Source organism: Caenorhabditis briggsae, assembly GCF_000004555.2.
Source record: "Caenorhabditis briggsae complete genome, chrII, whole genome shotgun sequence".
Classification (NCBI taxonomy): Eukaryota; Metazoa; Nematoda; class Chromadorea; order Rhabditida; family Rhabditidae; genus Caenorhabditis; species Caenorhabditis briggsae.
Genome location: NC_013486.2, coordinates 14,443,864 through 14,464,447, shown reverse-complemented (window position 1 = coordinate 14,464,447; position 20,584 = coordinate 14,443,864). Strand labels below are relative to the sequence as shown.

Here is a 20,584-nt window from a genome sequence, read left to right as displayed (position 1 = left end):
TATTTCCTCAAATAGAAGCCCACCTCCATTTGAAGCCCACCTCCAATAGAAGCCCACTCTCTGACGTGCTTAAAAACATAGAAGCGCATCCTATAACAGAAGTAGGGACAGTTCAGTTAGTGCAGTTTGAACAGTTCAGTTCGTCTATTCGGTTATTGTAGGCCCCATGGGTAAAAATTATGCCTAAGTTAAGATTTTTTGATTTTTTCAAATTTTGCCACTGTTTTTATGAAAATTTCGTGCTTTGCGCTTGTTTCCATGAAAATTCATGACTTCGAAAAAAGTTCATTTTAAGTCGTTTTTTCCATGAACAACACTGTTTTTGCTGTTGTAACTGTGTAATTCCAATTTACTAAGCTAATATTAGATAAATTTAGGCTTAGGAACAGAATAATTATACAAAAAATGACATAAACTGAAAATTTCAAAAAATTATGAAAAATGTTCTAAGCACGAAATTTTAGTGCAAACAACCACAAAACTTGAAAAAATTGATAAATCTTAACTTAGGCATAATTTTTCCATTTGGGCCCCCCCCCCTTTTCACTTGGGCCCCCCCTATTCTCATGGTCCCCCCTTTTGACTTGGCCCCCCCCCCTATTCTCATGGGCCCCCCCCCCTTTTTTCATTGGCCCCCCCCTTTTCTCATGGGCCCCCCCCTTGTCATAAAGAGCCGATCTTTTTTCACAGAAGGCCTTTCTATTACAGGCGCCTTCTATTACGGCGGCCCTTCTATTAAAGGGGTTCTTCTGATACAGGTTTTACCGTATATTTTTTTTTTCATTTAATAGAATTTGTAAAGTTCGATAGCTTTTCTGAATATCGAAAATGTTCTGTGATTCGGACTTCCCGAATTTCTGAATTTCTGTAAAATTCAAAAAAAAAATTTTCTTTCAAAATTTCGAACTTCAATGTTTTTCAGATTTCCTGCAACACTTTGAACTTAATGGAACAGTGAGAAGATATTGTCTCTATGAACTCAAGGTAATTTTTTTTAACTCAATTTTTGAATTTTTTCTGAAATTTTCGAATTTTCTGAAATTCATGAAAAGTTTATAAATTTGAAAAACAAAACTCCAATTTTCAGATCATTAGCACAACTCCCAATCTCCATTTGGAGTTCCCTTCCGGAAAAAAGTGTTTTTTTAAATTTATAATTTAATTTCTCTAATTAGTTTATTTTTATTTTTCAATTAAGTTTTCATTTATTTATCTTGTTGTGAATATTCAAGCTTTTAAAATTTTTATTTTTTAGGGGTTCACCTGTAGGAACCACTATGAACACCGTTTTTTGTATAAATGAATAGTATTTTATGAATATTGATTTTTCGGAATTTCAGAATGTCAGAATTTCGGAATCTATAATCATCGGATTCAGTAGAATTTCAGATAAAACTATCTATATTTCACAGCAAAAAAAGAACAACATACTGAAAATGTTTGGATTTACAGAAAAATAAAAACCACTCAATAGTTAACTTCAGAATTTTTAAATCTTCAAAGCTCAAAAATTCGGAAGTTGAGAGTTCCAGAATTTCTGAAGTTCAGAATTTCAGAGATTCAAATTCTAAAAAAAATAGTTCGATATTCTTAAGTTTTCAAAAAACAAAGAAGATTTTCTGACCCCATCAATCTTTTTTTTTCTTACCTAGACCAAAAATGGGACTTTTTCCCTTATCTTTTCTAAAACTGGATTTTTTCTCTTCCTTTTCGTTTTAATTGAACTCCAGAATCACTATTAAATGTGGTCCATCACTTGAAAAGTTTATTTATATTCTTTAAAAAATATTTTTGGCTGGGTGCCTTTTACCTGTCTCTTTTTCCACTGAAAAAGAACGGAAATTTTCTGATTTCAAAACACATTTTGAGGGAGATCTTTTTTCACAGAAGGCCTTTCTATTACGGCGGCCCTTCTATTAAAGGGGTCCTTCTGATACAGGTTTTACCGTATTTTTTTTCACTTTATAGAATTTGTGAAGTTCTATAGCTTTTCTGAATATCGAAAATGTTCTGTGGTTCGGACTTCCCGAATTTCTGAATTTCTGTGAAATTCAAAAAAAAAAACGAAATCAGTAATTTTTTGTTTCAAAATTCCGAACTTCAATGTTTTTCAGATTTCCTGCAACACTTTGAACTTAATGGAATAATAAGAAGATATTGCCTCTATGAACTCAAGGTAATTTTTTAAAACTCAATTTTTGAATTTTTTTTGAAATTTTCGAATTCTCTGAAATTCATGGGTGTTTTTTTCATTTTTTCTTCCTTCTTCCTTCTTCCGGATTTTTAATTTTTTACATTTATTCCATATTCCTTCTTCCGGATTTCGAAATTCTGTTCCTTCTTCCTTCTTCCTTCTTCCGGATTTTAAATTTTTTACATTTATTCCTTATTCCTTCTTCCGGATTTTCAAAATTTCTATTCCGCTCATCTCTGATCTAGATCAAAAATGGGACTTTTCCCCTTACCTTTTCTAAAACTGGATTTTTTCTCTTCCTTTTCGTTTTAGTTGACCTCCAGAATCACTATAAAATGTGGTCCATCGCTTGAAGAGTTTATTTATATTCTTTAAAAAATGTTTTTGGCTGGATGTCTTTTACCGGTCTCTTTTTATTTTGATTTTTATGATTATTACAATAATGTTTTTAAAAAATTTAATTCTGAAACATTTTTTTACTGAAATTTCATTTTATTTGAAGAATCAACACTGGTGAGCGAATGTCCCATTTCTAGAAATTAAATTCTATTCAAAAACTCAAAATTTCAAACATTCAGAAGCTCTGAAAACTTGGAAATCTAAATTTTTGAACATTTGAAATTCTGGAATAATAAAAATCATAAATTTCGATTATTTTTTCAAAATTTTCCAGTTTTTCAGAGCAATTATACCTTTGTTATAATTTTTCAAATTTCCGAAAAAATTTAAATTTTTACTGACGTTTTCGAACTGAAATACTTTTGTTTATCATGTCGGAAATACTCTGATAATGATGATTTTTTTAATTAATAAATAATTTTTACTTGAATTTCAACTTTCGAATTTTCTCCGAATTTCCAGACTTTTAGAATCTAAAAATTCCGAGGTTCTAGAATTTCAGATTCTCACTTTCTACTTCTTTTCATTCTTTTTCGATTTGCGAAATTAAGATTGTTTGTCTATTATAAAAGTTTGTAATTTCCAGTACATTAGATAAAAATATATTTATTTCGACACTGTGATGAAATATAATGGGAAAAATAACGAAGGGAATACTGAAGGGATAATTGAAGAATAAGAAAATGAAGAAAAAACAAAAATTCTTTTCGATTTCGTCCACTTCTTTATGGGTAAGGTGGAAGTTCCTCGGACAGCCTGATTGGATGCATATGCAATTTATAGTTATCCTCTACAGTCACGATTTCTTTGGTTCCATCTCTTCGCACGATACAAGTCCTTTCGCGTTTTGTTCTGGTCACAATCTGCTGGTGGAGGTATCCAGCTCGGTTTGGTTGCTTACGGTAAACTTCCATCGTCGCATGACAGTGAACCCTTTCTCAATAGGACAACTTCGTTGATTTCATGATCGGCAGTGATAACGTGCAAGTGTTCGAGTCTTTTGCGCTGATCCAGTCATCCACCTGCGGAAGAATCGTTTGTATTTCTTGGTTCAGCCTGATGGGTGGAGTTCATCCAGTTTTTTCCATCTCGGCAAATTTTTTTTCAATTTCGTCCACTTCTTCATGGGTAAGGTGGGGTGGCAGTTCTTCGGACAACTTGATTGGATGCAATTGCAATTCATCGTGGCGACCATGGAACTGCTGTCCGCCGATTTCCAGAATTGCATCAAGTGGAGCGGTAAACAGGAAATGGCCTGAATACGTTGTCGTACCCATTGGAATGCAAGCAGTAATGCTGAAAATAGGTCACTGTTGAAACAATTGGAAAATATTAATCGTTACCGTGTGACTCGTCGAGGTCCATTGCAAACACACCATTTGTGGAGAGTGGGTCAAAAAACCACCGTAACCCAAATTTAAAGGATTCTATAGAGAATAGTAGAATAGACAGGATAATATCAGGAAAATCAAAAGGAATATATATTTCCGACGTTCATACAGAAGATCGTCTAGAGGAATATATTGGGAGGGGAGAAGGAGGAATGGAATGAATACCCAGTGGACCTGCTGGTATTTATAGGTGAATTCTAGGGGGCGGAGTCTATTCACTCATTTTCATTGTCATCATTGTCATTGTCATCATTCTCATTGTCATCATCCTGTTTATTATCATCATTTTCAGTGTCATGTACCGTTTTTCCTCTAATAGAGTCCCACCCAAACGGCCAAATTTGAGCTTAAATATCTCGCTTCCTGTTATAGATATTGAAAAATGTTCAACTGATTGTTAATCATAATACCACCAAAATTTTATTAATGACAAATTCCATGTATCTTTCACATGAATCGAGATAATTAAGCTCGAAGTCGACGGTTGGGATGGGCTTCTATGAGAGGGAATACAGTGGATTCACATGTTAATTAGTTTCATTTTGTTGTATGACAGTGATCTTTTTCCTGAAGAACGGTTTCTTTGTTTTCCAAATTTCTGAATTTATTCATTTTTAGAATCTCAATTTGGCTTATTTCTTTAAAATTTGTATAAGAAGGACACCTTTAATAGAAGGGCCCATTTAATAGAAGGACCCGAATTTCAAGAATTCGATGCTGTTGAAAAAAAAAAATTTTCGGAAAAAAATGGTTGGAAAATGAAAGTGGGATTCTCTCAAAAAAAAAAACTTTTCCGAATTCCTCCACCCCCTGGATGGGTTTTGAGTTATGTTTTTCATATTTTCACATTTTCCAATTTTCTTAAAATGCTTCTTTTCAACTGTTACAAGTTTATTGAAGAAATTAGCTTTTAGGAAAAAAAAACAAATGGTCAACAGAAGCGAAACATTTTATCAAATGACAAATTTGTGATATCTTCTACAGGATCCGAGATAATTGAGCTCAAAAGTCAACGGTTTTGGTGTGGGCTTTTATTAGAAGGAATAAGGTAGATCACACCGTGACAATGAGCATGATCACTCGAATTTCGATGGAACACGCGAATCAACTACTGAACTAGATAATTCCGAGAAAACATAAATTTCAAAGTTTTTCAGAAATTAAGAATTTCAAAAAAAAAGAGTTTTTTTTCAAACATCACATTTCACCCAATTGGACGGAACGGGGAAAATGAAGTTTATTTTTAAAACACAGCTTTTTTAATCCTCTGAAAATCTGTAAATCTGTAACCTGTAATTCGTAATAACTTTGTGATGATTAGATATGAATTTGAAAAGAAATTGTATTTTTGAATTTTATTAAACTCTTTGGTTAAAATCATGGAATTAAGAAAAAACATTTTAGAAACCCATTTCGAAAAATAGTAAAAAGTTGAATTATTATTACTTGATCTTCTCGAACACCATCAAAGATACGGTCATACTGTGGACTTCAACGATCTCTTTCTTCTCCAAAACGACATCATTCTTCGGACATAGCCATTGGTCACCATCTCGCACCCAGAAAACGCAATGCTACTCTACCATCTCGTCGTCATCCTGAGCAATGAATTGGACTAAATATCCCAAATTGTGATCGGCATTGAAGATGCCCACTCGGTTGGTCATTCCCTCGAAGGAAGTTTTGTGGTGGTGGACACTGACCAAGAAATGAGAACCGGAGAAGGTTGGAATATGGAGTTCGCTGCAATCCGGACAAAACGCATTGCTTCTTCCTTTATGGTAGTTGAAATAAGGTCGACGAAGCGAGTGTTGTGTACAAGGTGAACTCGGATGTGCGGCAATCTCAGCTCCGGCTTCTCAACGTTTTGTGCCTCGCAATGTTTGCAAATCGTGGGATGGATCTGCAACCAGGAGCACACTCTCTTCATCTTCTTCATAAAGTTTTTCAATGAGAAGCTCATAAATCCGATCAACTTTCTGTTCTCCTTGACGAATATGTGGCGAAAGTAGTTGACTCAGAGTCGACGTATCCTTCACTTCTCTTCGGAAAATCGACTCAAGTATCGTGCCCAAATCCCGAACCGATATCCATCAGAACACTTCAATCCGGTCCAGAATGTCTTGTAGCTGTTCGAAGCTCGTTTCACCATAAGTCTGAAAAATAAATATCATTACGAACAATAGTGTAAGAAAAAACAGAAACACACACCTACAGTACCAGTCTACAACGTCTCAGTTGATTTTTGGTCATTTACAGGGGTCTCGACTGTCAAGCACATTTTTGCATTGAAACGTGAAAAAAAAACAAACAAGGAATTTTCAAAAAGGCCAAGCCCCAGACTCCTGAAAATGATCCGAACGACCAAAAACCAAATGAAAACAGTCACCTAGTTCTTGTTCTTACCTCTGATCACTCTGACGACTGGCAACCATTTGGAATGCTGGGTCCTACCACGAAAACTACGGTAACCTCAAAGAAACAGAGGCGTATCATGTTCTAGACAGAAAAACGGAATAGATGTAGACTGAATAATTTCAGGAAAAGCAGAAGGAATATATATATATATTTCCGACGTTCATACAGAAGATCGTCTGGATGAATATATAGAGAGGGCAGAAGGAGGAATGGAATGAATACTATTGGACCTGCCTGTATTTATAGGGAGAATTTTAGTGGGCGGAGTCTATGCGCTCATTGTCATTGTCATCATTATCATTATCATCATTTTCATTGTCATGTACCGTATTTCCTGTAACATGATCTCTGCAAAAGTTTGAGTTCAATTATCGCAATTCCTGTTAACGATATCAAAAACTTATCAACTGATAAATTGTTTATCAATTTATCACCAATATTCTAGCAGTTGACAAAATTTGATACCTTTTACAAAAATTGAAATAATTGAGCTCAAAGTCCACGGTTCGGGTGGGCTTCTATTAGAGGGAATACAGTGGATTCACATTGTGATGAGGTTTTACACTTTTTTCTGAATTTTCTCGGCTCTTTTCTAGTTTAAAGGTCCCAAAAAAAAATTAGAGGTCCGAAAAAAAATTAGAGGTCCGAAAAAAAATTAGAGGTCCGAAAATAAAATAGAGGTCCGATACTTGAAAAACGCACAGATATTGGAACAGTGTAACAGAATTTGAACTGTGTAAGAAATTAAAATTATGTGGACTTATTAACAAAATAAGTGTTGACTATATATTTTATACTTTGAGATGCATATTTTCTGAAAATTATCTAAGCCCATTACTGTTTGCCGACATTTTGCTTATATGTAAATTGGGGTCCATAAGAAAGACAAAAAAGAAATGAAGTCAATGCTATCAGGAGAAGTCACGTTTCCGCTCTTATCATCCTAGAGAGCCTCAAAACTCCAAATTCTGGCACATTATTCTAATGCATGCGCGTTTTTCAAATATCGGACTTCTATTTTTTCTTGGGACCTCTAAACTAGAAAAGAGCCATTTTCTCAACTACTTAAATTTTGAGGATCTTCAAATCTCAGAATCATGAAATATCAAAGTTCTGGAGACTCAGAAGTCCAAGGATCCCGGAATTCCAGAATCCCAGAATTCTAAAGTTTCAGGTTCTCTAAAATTCAAAACATTCCAAAATCAACGTTTCAGATAAAATTTAATACAATCAAAAACTATTTATTAACTTAAAAAATCACATCAAAATCAAATTTCTAAAAAAGACAGGGAGATCGAAGTTAAAATTTTTTGGAGGATCGAAAAAGAGAGAAAACTGAGAGAAAAAAAATACCAGTACATAGAAATAAGCATCATAAAGCAGAAAAATTGATATAAGCAGAAGAGGAGGAGAGAAAACGAAGAATTTGAAAGACATTTCGGGATTTTTGAGGTTGTAGAAAAACATATTAGAGGGAGCAATCCAAAAAAATAGGATAAAAAATTTCAGAACATGAAAATTCAAGATTCGCGCCAAATCAAAAAAAATCATAAATCAATATGATCGACAGTTTGTCTCCTCCTAGAGCGATGTCTATCGATCATCACAGGCGTTGGAGCACTAATTTTTCGAATTGCCGCCAAAGAGTGCTCATAAGGCATGCCACGTACACTGATACTTCTTTGCTTCTGATTTCCAGTTGATCTGAAACTGAAAAATCGATCTATGGACCAAAATTTTTCAAAAATCTTACCTCATATAGCAAGAGTAGTTGGCACAGGTGTTAGCGTCCGTTTGGATGTTGAAGAATGCTCGGAGAGCCTGAAGAGTTAAATAATAAGTCTGGACCAATTAGTTTAATTACCTTCTTGAATCCTGGCATACCGTAGGCATAAATTAGTGGGTTTAGGGCGCATGACATGTGGGACATAATTACGGTCCATAATGTCAATGAGTTGATTGAAAATTGAGGCCAAAAATAGTCGATTGTGTTGATGATGTAGAGAGGGTACCTGGAAATTTGAAAATCGAAATTCTGAATTCTGAAATTCTGAGATTCTGAAATTCTGATATTCTGAAATTCTGAGATTCTGAGATTCTGAGATTCTGAGATTCTGAGATTCTGAGATTCTGAGATTCTGAGATTCTGAGATTCTGAGATTCTGAGATTCTGAGATTCTGAGATTCTGAGATTCTGAGATTCTGAGATTCTGAGATTTTGAGATTCTGAGATTCTGAGATTCTGAGATTCTGAGATTCTGAGATTCTGAGATTCTGAGATTCTGAGATTCTGAATATCTCAGAATCAAGGCAATTATTCGAAAATTATACAATACCAGACAATTCCAATTTTGAGCTACGAATTAAATAAAATTAAATTAAAAATTTTCCGAAAATTCCTAAAAATCCCGAACTCACCAACAAATTCCATAAGAAACGACCAAAATCAATAGAATCCGTATCAACTTCCTTCTTCCAGCCATTCTTCGTTCTCTTTCCGATTGTCTGAGCAGACATTTCACCTGAAAGATTTTAGATTTTTTAAAAATACTTTTGAATTTTTGGCTACCTGCTTTTCCTCGGTGCGTATCCTACTGTAGATACTTGAATACAGTAGCACAATAATTGCAGTTGGCGCCAGAATTGTTGAGAAAAAGATGACATAAACTAAATATCGATAGTCGACGACCATTGTGAAATAACACATTTCTCCATTTTTCACGAATAGCGATTGAGTTCTGAAATGTTAAATTTTTGAAAAAAAACATTCAGAATCTCAGAATCTCAGAATCTCAGAATCTCAGAATCTCAGAATCTCAGAATCTCAGAATCTCAGAATCTCAGAATCTCAGAATCTCAGAATCTCAGAATCTCAGAATCTCAGAATCTCAGAATCTCAGAATCTCAGAATCTCAGAATCTCAGAATCTCAGAATCTCAGAATCTCAGAATCTCAGAATCTCAGAATCTCAGAATCTCAGAATCTCAGAATCTCAGAATCTCAGAATCTCAGAATCTCAGAATCTCAGAATCTCAGAATCTCAGAATCTCAGAATCTCAGAATCTCAGAATCTCAGAATCTCAGAATCTCAGAATCTCAGAATCTCAGAATCTCAGAATCTCAGAATCTCAGAATCTCAGAATCTCAGAATCTCAGAATCTCAGAATCTCAGAATCTCAGAATCTCAGAATCTCAGAATCTCAGAATCTCAGAATCTCAGAATCTCAGAATCTCAGAATCTCAGTTTCCTAATGTACAGTAAATTTCCTAATGTTCAATGTCCCAATTTTGCAAAACCATGGACTTTGAATTCCCAAAAGTATCCATGTTCTAGAATTCACAACCTTTGAATTTTTTGAATTTTCAAAATTTCTACGAATCATTTTCATTTCTACAATCCAACATTCTTCATTTTTAAATTGAATTTTTTTCAGCTCATTCGCCAAAGGAAAAATTCATTTCTGATCCTTTTCCCTTCTTTTTTTGAAAATTTGATAGTTTGATTCTATACAACTCTTCCATCCTTCCAGAAGCTTGATTAAAAAGTCAAATTCGTCTTCTCTCTGGCTACTACTAATTTCCGATGGCTCGAAAAAAACGTAAAGTACGACCAGAATACGATTGGAAAAATGATGCTAAACGAGGAAATTAAATGATGGATTGGTTTAGAGAAAACGGAAATTCAGAATTCTTAGAAAATGAAAAAAAAACTTGGGATTAGGGGATGTGAAATTAATTTTTGGTGAGTCATGGAGAGAATAGTTTAACAAGAAAATCGAAAATTTCTTTTTGAAATTAATTTCAGAATCTGATGTTTCAGTTTTTGAAAAATCATTTCCCAGCCCAAAATTTACATTTTTTTTTTTGCAAAATTTCCTATTCCAGAGATCGCTTCCTTGCCCAAATTTTATTCTAATTTTCACTGATCAATCACCAAATTCTCTCTATTCCTTTTCTGTTGTTTCTCCAGAAATTTCCGAATCAGGCAAGTTAATTTTTGAAAAAAGGGTCCTTATTGTTTTAATGAGACACTAATGGAAAACATGTGATATCTGGGAAAATCCTGAATTTAAAGAAAAGGTTTGAATGAAGGGACTGAAGTTTTGAAACTTGGAATGTAATTTTTTTAAATTAACACTCCCTAATCAAAAAAAATGCAAAACAAGAATTTTTTAAAATTCCGACCACTGAAGTCTCTCCAGGGAATTTGAATAGTATAGTGTGTTTGCAGGAGTAATTAGCAGAATTAGAAGAAGTCATGGGCAATTAATTAGAGTTAATTACTGGGGAGAAGAAGAAAAATTAAAGCACATCTAGCTGAAGGAAAATTGTCAACGTTTCAGCATTTTAGAAATTCTGAGATCCTGAAAATCCAAACGTCTGAAAATTCCAACATTCAAAACTTCAGAAGTTCGATATCCTCGAATATCAGAACTCTGGAATTTCAGAATCTCAACATTTCATTTTTAAAAATTAAAAAAAAACGGAAATTCGAAAATTTAGAAGTTATGAAATTGTGAAAGCTCAGAAGTTCTAAAGTTCAAATTTGTCAAATTCTTAAATACTCCGAAATTCTGGGAAAATTATAAAAATTGAAAAATTGAAAACCTCGGAATTCCGAACATTTGGGAATTCGGATTTTTTAAAGTTTATTTTTTTAATTTGCTAACTCTGAAACACACATTTAAAATTTTAAGTCCTCTTTTTAATTTTCATAATTTAAAAGTCCAAAAATCTCCCAATTCAAAAAACAACTCACTCAGCAAACCCAAAAACATTGAAAAGTGGTAGGATCGCGACCAGAAGACCAAGTATCCAAGAGCATGTCAACAAGAAGATTGCTCGTTTTCGTCTGAAAAAAAAACAATTGGAAAATTAAAAATCTGTAACCATGTTGAAGATCTGGAATGATCTAGAAGTTTCTCAAAGCTTTTTGATACTTCAAATCGATTTTCAGCATTTTGAGGCTATTTTAATCCATTTTCTCAATATTTCAGTTGTTTTTTTTTGTTTTTTTACTCTAATTTTCACAATTTTTTTATGTTGGATAAGATTTAGTTCCCTTTGAATAAATTTGAAAATAAGTTTCTCCATATTTTTAGTCATTCGAAATTAGCTCAATTCCTTCAAGTTTCCGAGCGGAAATGCGCACGAAAAGACGGATATTTTCGATGGAAAATAAATTTGAATTATTGTTTTTTTCTGTTTTTAGATTCTCATCCAGATGACATCTTTGAATTAGTGGGGAGAGAAGACGTGGTGAAAGGAAATCGAGAATTCTAGAAAGTTTTGCAAAATATGAAATCTCTGAAAAGGATGCAAAGTTTCAATAGAAAAAGTAATTTTTAGTGGAACAAGACATCAGACTTTTGAAAAAGAGAAATGGGAAAAAATAGGATCAAAAACTTTTTATGAGTCATAAAATGTAAGAAAATTAGAAATATAAGGAATTTTAAGAGGATTCTAAAATTTTTCGGAATTTTTCAAATTTGAAAAAACTCAAAAAACCTTTTTCATGAAATTTGAATTTTTCTTTTTTTTTTGAATTTTCGAATTCCCTAAAAATGTTGTATTGCTAAACATGAATTTGAAATTCTGGAATTCTAATTTTTTGAATATCGAATGTTATTTGAAAATGCTGAGAAAAAATTAAAAATCTAAAAAACTTCAGAAGTTTAAAATTTTTAATCTTCGGAATTCGAGAATTTTTCAAATTTAAAAGAATATCGGAATTCCAAAATTCAAGAAATCCAGAATTCCGAAATTTCGAATTTTTAAAAGCTTAAATATTTCAGAATTTAAAAGTTTCAGAATTACAGAAATCTCGAATTTCTGAACTTCAGAATTTCAGAATTTCTGGATTTCTGAATTTCTAAATTTCAGAATTTCAGAATTTCAGAATTTATCAGAATTTCTGGATTTTCGAATTTCTGAATTCCTCAGAATTTCTGAATTTCTGAATTTCTAAAGTTCTGAATTTCAGAATTTCTGAATTTTCGAATTTCCGAATCTCTAAATTTCAGAATTTCAGAATTTCAGAATTTATCAGAATTTCTGGATTTTCGAATTTCTGAATTCCTCAGAATTTCTGAATTTCTAAATTTCTGAATTTCAGAATTTCTGAATTTTCGAATTTCCGAATCTCTAAATTTCAGAATTTCAGAATTTCAGAATTTCAGAATTTCAGAATTTATCAGAATTTCTGAATTTCTGAATTTCTGAATTTCTGAATTTCAGATTTCCTGAATTTCTGAATTTCTGAATTTCAGAATCCCATAATTCTAGAATCTCAGAATTCCGGAATCCCGGAATCCCAGAATCCCGGAATCTCAGAATTCCTCAGAATCTTTTGAAAACTCGAAAATTATATGAAAAAGATCATTTTTCAGATTTTCAGACCTTCGGACTTTTCAGACATTGCTCGAAGTTCAACTTTCAGGTTGTTCTTTTTTTCAGTTCTTTGTGCTTTTTATGTCCCAATGCTTATATTTCATTTTCCCATGATCATAAGTGTAGAATACGTGCACCCATATTCTCCAAAAAAAAAGTGGAAACAAAAAATCGCCTCGAGCCATTTTCCCCTCCTTTTTGCTCTTTTTTTCTTGAAAAAAAGTTTCTCCACCGATCCACACAAAAACCTTGGGACAACAGAAAACAAACTGAACTTTGCACCAAAAACACGTGGTCCCGAGCTGATTTGGCTCTCTCCGATTTTGGGCTCTTTTTAGGTAAAAAGGGGACCAAAAAACCCACAAAAATTCAATTTAGAACCTTTTCCTTAAATGATACGTGCAAAATTTCAATTCTGAAAAATAGCTCATCAAATTTGGAGACGCAGAGAAAGAGTGGCGGGAAATTGAATTTCTGCGAAATTTCCTCTAGAATTTAAGTATCAAATTTTGTTCCTTTTTTGTAGGTCCCTCTGCGAGAAAATTTTCTCGAAAAAATTTTAAGAAAGAGGAAGAAAAAAAAAGAAAAAGTTGCATCCATTTCCTTAAACAAACAAAGATTTCGGGGCTGGGGGATTTTTGGTCCTTTCAGGGACCAAAAATTCACGTAATTTGGAAAGTTTTGAGTCATCTGGAATCCTTTTTAGAGGTTTTGGAAACTATGAAGAAATTTGCAAAAAAAGTTTTTTCTCAAATTTGTGGGCATATTTTCAGATATTCTTAGTTTTTTTTTGTGAAATCTGATTTTCAAAATAAAAATTCTTAATTGATTTCTAAAAACAGCTAGCATATTCTCAGAATTTGGAGATTAGGATTTTCAGAGATTCGAAAAAATTGAAAATTCAAAAAAATTTAAAGTCAGGTTTCCAAAATTTAGGAACACGGAATTTCAGATTTTTGAAATTTCAGATTTTGAGTTTTCCAGAACTTCAGTTTTCCAGATTTCACAAAATTTCGGAATTCATCGAAATTTTAAAATTCGGAAAACCATAATTTCAGAGATCAAGAATCTCAGAATTTCGGAACTTAGAATCCCAGAATCTCAGAATCTCAGAATCTCAGAATCTCAGATTCTCAGAATCTCAGAATCTCAGAATCTCAGAATCTCAGAATCTCAGAATCTCAGAATCTCAGAATCTCAGAATCTCAGATTCTCAGAATCTCAGAATCTCAGAATCTCAGAATCTCAGAATCTCAGAATCTTAGAATCTCAGAATCTCAGAATCTCAGATTTTTAGAATACTAGAATTTCCGGAATTTCCACAATTTCAGAACTTCAGAACTTCAGATTTTCAGTTTTTTTGAAAATTCAGATTTTCAGAATATCCAATCTCGATTTTTCGAAATATGAGATTTTAAGAATTTTAGAGCTTCAGAGTTTCAGAGTTTCTGAATTTCAGATATTTTGATTTTCAAAGTTTCTCCTAGTTTTAACATTTTCCAAATTCCGACACTCTAACATTCTCAAATCCCTCCAGAATTTTGCTCAGCATACATTTAGTGCTGAGCAATCCAGTCCACTCCAATTTGTCGTATTCATTGAAAATGTGTTACAATTTGTATGTATCTTGCTTACGTGTGTACGGCCGAGTGGTTCACACTCTTTTCTCTGCGTCTCTCTAAAATTTCCAGGCGAATTTGAATATCTCATTTTACACTACAAAGTGATAAGGGTAGAAGTCAAAACAAAGTGTTATCGGAATTTTTAGAACCATTTATAAGTTATTTTCAGAGCAATTTGATGTACAAAAATTATTTTCCGTTGGTTTTAGACCATTTTCAGGAGTCGAGCTTGGCTGTCTAATTTTCTATCACTTTGAAAAGTTCAGAGAGCATAAGACAGACTTACAAACGTGTCTCGTCGTCTGCGTCTCTAGCCTCCTAAACTTGAAGCGGCTCTATTTCGGTTCCTAGAAGCGCTAGAAATGCGATTTTTTGACAGAATTGATGAAAATTTTGTATGTTTTGAAACCCAAAAAGATTTTTTATCAAAAAAAAAGACTCACCGTGAGGAAAAAATTCGATCTCTGCAACAAATCGTCACATATTTATCGATTGCAATTGCCAACATATGAAATGTAGAAATAGTACATAGAATGCAGAGGATTAGGTGAACAAACAGACATCCGTAGAATGTTCGAGGCTTTCGAGTCATCACGGAAACGACGGTGAGAGGGATGCCGAGGGCGCCTGGAAATTTTACGATTGTTCTGGTTTTGGGATTCTGGGATTCTGAGATTCTGAGATTCTGAAAAGCTGGAATTTTGAGATTCTGAGAATTTGAGGTTCTGAAATTCCTCAGATTCTGAATTTTCGGGATTTTCAGATTCTGAGATTCTGAGATCCTGAGATTCTGAGATCCTGAGATTCTGAGATTCGGAGATTCTGAGATTCGGAGATTCTGAGATTCTGAGATTCTGAGATACGGAGATTCTGAGATTCTGAGATTCTGAGATTCTGAGATATTGCGATATTGAGATATTGCGATATTCAGATACTGAGATTCTGAGATTCTGAGATTCTGAGATTCTGAGATTCTGAGATTCTGAGATTCTGAGATTCTGAGATTCTGAGATTCTGAGATTCTGAGATTCTGAGATTCTGAGATTCTGAGATTCTGAGATTCTGAGATTCTTTGATTCTGGGTTTCTGGGATACAGAAACCTTGATTTCTCCTGAAAAATTTCAAAAATAAAAAAAAGAGAAAAATGTGAAACTTTTAAACATTTCAAATCCAAAAAAGGAGCATATTTTTCTTCTGAAAGCTTCCTAAATTTTCTAAAAACAGTTTGTTTTCAAATTTTCAAAAACCCGAAAATTCCAATTTTTGATCTTCATCCTCCCTCTATTCCCTTCCCAAAAAATATTTTGTAGTTTTTCTTTTTTCTTCAGAATAAAAAAAAATCTCATCTAGTATACGTATACTCATGACTCTCCATCCAAACACAAAAAAAATTTACGTATGTCGAGAAGATATAAGATGAGCAATATCATCTTCTTTTTTTTTCTTTTCGGATTCCTATTTCCTCCCCCTTTTTACTCAAAAAAATTGACAACTTTTTCTTTTTTTTTTGCAAAAAGGCGAGAACAAATAATACAAAATTTCGGTCAATTTGACACGTGTGATTTTTGAGATGAATGAAGTGGAGAGACAAATAAGAGAAAGAAATATATGAGTCACAATGGGAAAAAGCGCGGAAAGATTTGAAAATCAAAAAACTCAAAAACAGTGAAATTTTGAATGCCGTAAAACTTGTATTAGAAGGCCCCCTTTAATAGAAGGGCCCCTCTGATAGAAGGGCCCTCTGAGAGGGGCTTGGAAAAATAGAAGGGTTCCCTGTGATAGAAGGGCCCCTATAATAGAAGGGCCCACCTTCAAAATTTGATTTGAAATCAGAAAACTTCCGTACTTTTTCAGTAGTCTAAAATTCTAAAATTCTAAAATTCTAAAAGTCTAAAATTCTAAAATTCTAAAATTCTAAAATTCTAAAATTCTAAAATTCTAAAAGTCTAAAATTCTAAAAGTCTAAAATTCTAAAATTCTAAAATTCTAAAATTCTAAAATCCTAAAATTCTAAAATTCTAAAATTCTAAAAGTCTAAAATTCTAAAATTCTAAAATTCTAAAATTCTAAAATTCGAAAATTCTAAAATTCTAAAATTCTAAAAGTCTAAAATTCTAAAATTCTAAAATTCTAAAATTCTAAAATTCTTAAATTCTTAAATTCTAAAATTTTAAAATTCTAAAATTCTAAAATTCTAAAATTCTAAAATTCTGAAATTTTAAAATTCTAAAATTCTAAAATTCTAAAATCCTAAAATCCTAAAATTCTAAAATTCTAAAATTCTAAAAGTCTAAAATTCTAAAATTCTAAAATTCTAAAATTCTAAAATCCTAAAATTCTAAAATTCTAAAATTCTAAAAGTCTAAAATTCTAAAATTCTAAAATTCTAAAATTCTAAAATTCTAAAATTCTAAAATTCTAAAATTCTAAAAGTCTGAAATTCTAAAATTCTAAAATTCTAAAATTCTAAAATTCTTAAATTCTAAAATTTTAAAATTCTAAAATTCTAAAATTCTAAAATTCTAAAATTCTGAAATTTTAAAATTCTAAAATTCTAAAATTCAGAAAATCAGAGATTCAGAAATTCTGAAATTCCAAAATTAAAAAAAAATACAAACCTGCCAAAAAATCAGTGAGTGCCAGTGAGAATATGTATGTGTTTGTAACCGTCCGAACATGTTTTGACCTGAGAAACAGAATTTTATAAATTGGAAAAAAAGACATTTTTGAATCAATTTCTGATCCCCTAAATCACTGAAAATAGAAAATTCCAAAAATAGAAAATTCTAGAGGATCCATTTCAAAAAAGGGAATTGGTCTCTAAAATTGGGTTCCAATTTAAATGGAACCCATTTTAAAATAGGTGTACATGTACAAAAAATCTCTGGGGACCTTTTTTTATTTTTCGAAAAATTCGAAAATAAATGTTTTCGAAAATTTTGAAATTCTTTTTCGAATTAAAAAAAATCTCTCACCTGATATAAACCCATAAAACCAACAAGTTCGAAAATGAAATGTGAATAGAAAGTAGGAGTTCAGCGATTGCGTACCATAATAGTGTGTCCATTTTTTCTGGAAGTTTCTGGAAAAAATCGATTTGTTAAATTTGAAAAAAAAATTGAAAAATGACTGAAAATAGCGAGAAAATAGCCTCGCATTTCAGCCAAAATCTGAACCATTTAATAATAATAATATATTCATTTGCAATGCATGGGGGGGAAATCGATAGATAATTTGGCAAGAAATGGGACCTGTACAAATAAAAAAAGCAAAATGACCAGACTCTAGAGTCCTGTAGGTCAAGTGGGAGGGATCAGAATATCATAAGGAATCGCTCCTACTCGCTTAGCAAACGCCACCGGACTGAGCTTAGAATAAATAAAAATCAATTTAGAATATTCCAAGAATATCTAAAAAATCCCAAAAAACCTAGAAAATTGAAAAACAAGGAACAAAAAAAAACGAAAAAAAGAGGAAGAGAGAACAAGGCAATTAGAGGAAAATCAAATTTTGAAAAACAAGAGACTAGGAATTTTTTTGGGGAAATTCGAAAAAAAAATTTGGCACTGACCTAAAAAAATATACATTTTTTAAACTATTTTCGAAAATTCCAGAGTTTCAAAAATCTGAAAATAACTTAAAGCAACAAAAATCTAGAAAAATACCGGAAATTAAGAAAAAAAGTTCAGTTCTGGAAAAATGTTTTTTTGCTGAAATTCTTGGAATTCAGAATGCTAGAAAATTCTCACATTTTTTGTGAATTCTGGAAAACTTAAAATGGAAAATTTGAGCTGAAAATTAAATTGTTTCGTGGGAAAACTTTGAATTTCAGATTTGCAGATTTTCAGAATCTTAAAATTTCAGAATTTCAGAATTTCAGAATCTCAGAACCTCAGGATCTCAGAATCTCAGAATCTCAGAATCTCAGAATCTCAGAATCTCAGAATCTCAGAATCTCAGAATCTCAGTATCTCAATATCGCAATATCTCAATATCTCAGAATCTCAATATCTCAGAATCTCAATATCTCAGGATCTCAGAATTTCAAAATATCCGAATTTCAGAATCTCAGAATCTCAGAATCTCAGAATCTCAGAATCTCAGAATCTCAGAATCTCAGAATCTCAGAAATTCAGAATTTCAGAATCTCAGAATTTCAGAATCTCAGAATTTTAGAATCTCAAAAATTCGTTTCTGAAATATTGAAAAATTTAAACCTCCGAAATCTAAAAATCTATTGTTTATAGACTCTTAAAAATATTCAGAATCTCAAAATTTGGATTTTTCAGAATCTAGAAGAATTTAGGAATTTCAGAAGCTATGAATTTTGAAAACCTCTGAATCTTTCGGAACCTCAGATTTTCAAAATTTTTCAAATTCTTAAATTTTCTAAAATTTCCAAATTGTCCGAAAATTCCAAAACCAAAAATTTCAAAAAGCCAAAAAGTTCAGATTTTCAGAAATTCAAAACTATAGATTTGCAAGACCGAATTTCAAAATCCTAGAATTTCAAAATCTCAGAATTTAGAAATTCCAGAAAATCTATATTTGAAAATTTCAAAGTCACAAAGTTTGTAAATTTCAGAACCTCCAAAAAGCATGCCTAATCTATTTCTAGCCCGAAAACTTTTCAAAAGGGAAATTGAAACTTTTCCCCCCTTCAAAGAGCACAAAGTGACACCAAAATTGGAAAAAAAAGATGGGACGGGTCCAGAACAAATAAAACTGCAAGCTGGCCATCCAGTGTCCATCTCCTTCTCGTCTTAAAAGTATTGTGGTCCTAAAACGTGAGGAGCACGAAGAAGAAAAACCGACGGACATAGGGCGTGCCAGCCATGCGGAGCTCTTCGGAGCAGCAGGAGAAAAAGGGGCGGAGCTTAGATGTGAAGAAGAAGAAGATGTCTTCTTCTTCTCCTTGCAATTACGCCTCATCTCTCCTATGACACACACGTCTTCTCAAATAGGCTCCACCCACTTTTAGTCGAATTTCCGGAATAGAATGTGCTCCTACTTCTTGAAGAGACATTGGGTTTGGTTCTCTATACGGTTTTGAGAAAAAATGAAAAAAAAAGTGAACTTTGAGAATTCAGAAAAAAGCTTGGTAAAACAGGTTTTTCGTGATCTTGGAAGTTTCTTAGGAGTTGAAAAGAGATTCTGAGATATTGAGATATTGCGATATTGAGATATTGCGATATTCAGATACTGAGATTCTGAGATTCTGAGATTCTGAGATTCTGAGATTCTGAGATTCTGAGATTCTGAGATTCTGAGATTCTGAGATTCTGAGATTCTGAGATTCTGAGATTCTGAGATTCTGAGATTCTGAGATTCTGAGATTCTGAGATTCTGAGATTCTGAGATTCTGAGATTCTGAGATTCTGAGATTCTGAGATTCTGAGATTCTGAGATTCTGAGGTTCTGAGATTCTGAGGTTCTGAGATTCTGAGGTTCTGAGATTCTGAGATTCTGAGATTCTGAGATTCTGAGGTTCTGAGATTCTGAGATTCTGAGATTCTGAGATTCTGAGATTCTGAGATTCTGAGATTCTGAGATTCTGAGATTCTGAGATTCTGAGGTTCTGAGATTCTGAGATTCTGAGATTCTGAGATTCTGAGATTCTGAGATTCTGAGATTCTGAGATTCTGAGATTCTGAGATTCTGAGATTCTGAGATTCTGAGATTCTGAGATTCTGAGATTCTGAGATTCTGAGATTCTGAGATTCTGAGATTCTGAGATTCTGAGATTCTGAGATTCTGAGATTCTGAGATTCTGAGATTCTGAGATTCTGAAAAGCTGGAATTTTGAGATACTGAGATATTGAGATTCTGAGATATTGAGATATTGCGATATTGAAATACTGAGATTCTGAGATTCTGAGATTCTAGGATTCTGAGATTCTGAAATTTCGGAATTCTGAAATTCCGAATTTTATTTTTTTGGATTTTTGAAATTGCAAAATTTTCTAGAATCGGAAAAAAGTGCTCAAAATTTTCAAAGATTTTCAACTTACCGAAATTCAGAAATTCAGAAAGAGCAACGATCAAAAGAAAATTATTGCTAATCCTTCAAAAACCAGAATGAAAAAGGAAATTTAAGAATGAATGAGTGGGGATTATTGTCGAAAAATATTCTTAATCTGACAAGGAGATAAGGGTGAAAAAAGCTATA

General features: G+C 32.6%; 3 protein-coding genes across 3 annotated transcripts; all 3 read right to left on the bottom strand.

Annotated features, from left to right (window-relative positions):
* Positions 1-3,318: 3,318 nt before the first annotated feature.
* Positions 3,319-3,507, bottom strand: CBG21887 (the record flags this gene model as incomplete). Its single annotated transcript, XM_002649005.1, has 1 exon — positions 3,319-3,507. The coding sequence occupies one exon, from the start codon at positions 3,505-3,507 to the stop codon at positions 3,319-3,321; it is 189 nt and encodes a 62-aa protein (XP_002649051.1).
* A 4,442-nt stretch (positions 3,508-7,949) lies between these two features.
* Positions 7,950-17,482, bottom strand: CBG21888 (the record flags this gene model as incomplete). Its single annotated transcript, XM_045243046.1, has 8 exons — positions 7,950-8,106; positions 8,156-8,223; positions 8,821-8,924; positions 9,007-9,140; positions 11,162-11,254; positions 14,858-15,041; positions 17,034-17,101; positions 17,391-17,482. 8 exons carry the CDS (start codon positions 17,480-17,482, stop codon positions 7,950-7,952), a joined length of 900 nt encoding a protein of 299 aa, XP_045097414.1.
* Positions 17,483-19,549: 2,067 nt separating this feature from the next.
* CBG21889 lies at positions 19,550-20,329 on the bottom strand (the record flags this gene model as incomplete). The annotated part of the gene is made up of 1 exon (XM_002649007.1): positions 19,550-20,329. A coding segment is annotated over one exon (780 nt), but the record flags the coding sequence as incomplete, so codon positions are not given.
* Positions 20,330-20,584: the final 255 nt, after the last annotated feature.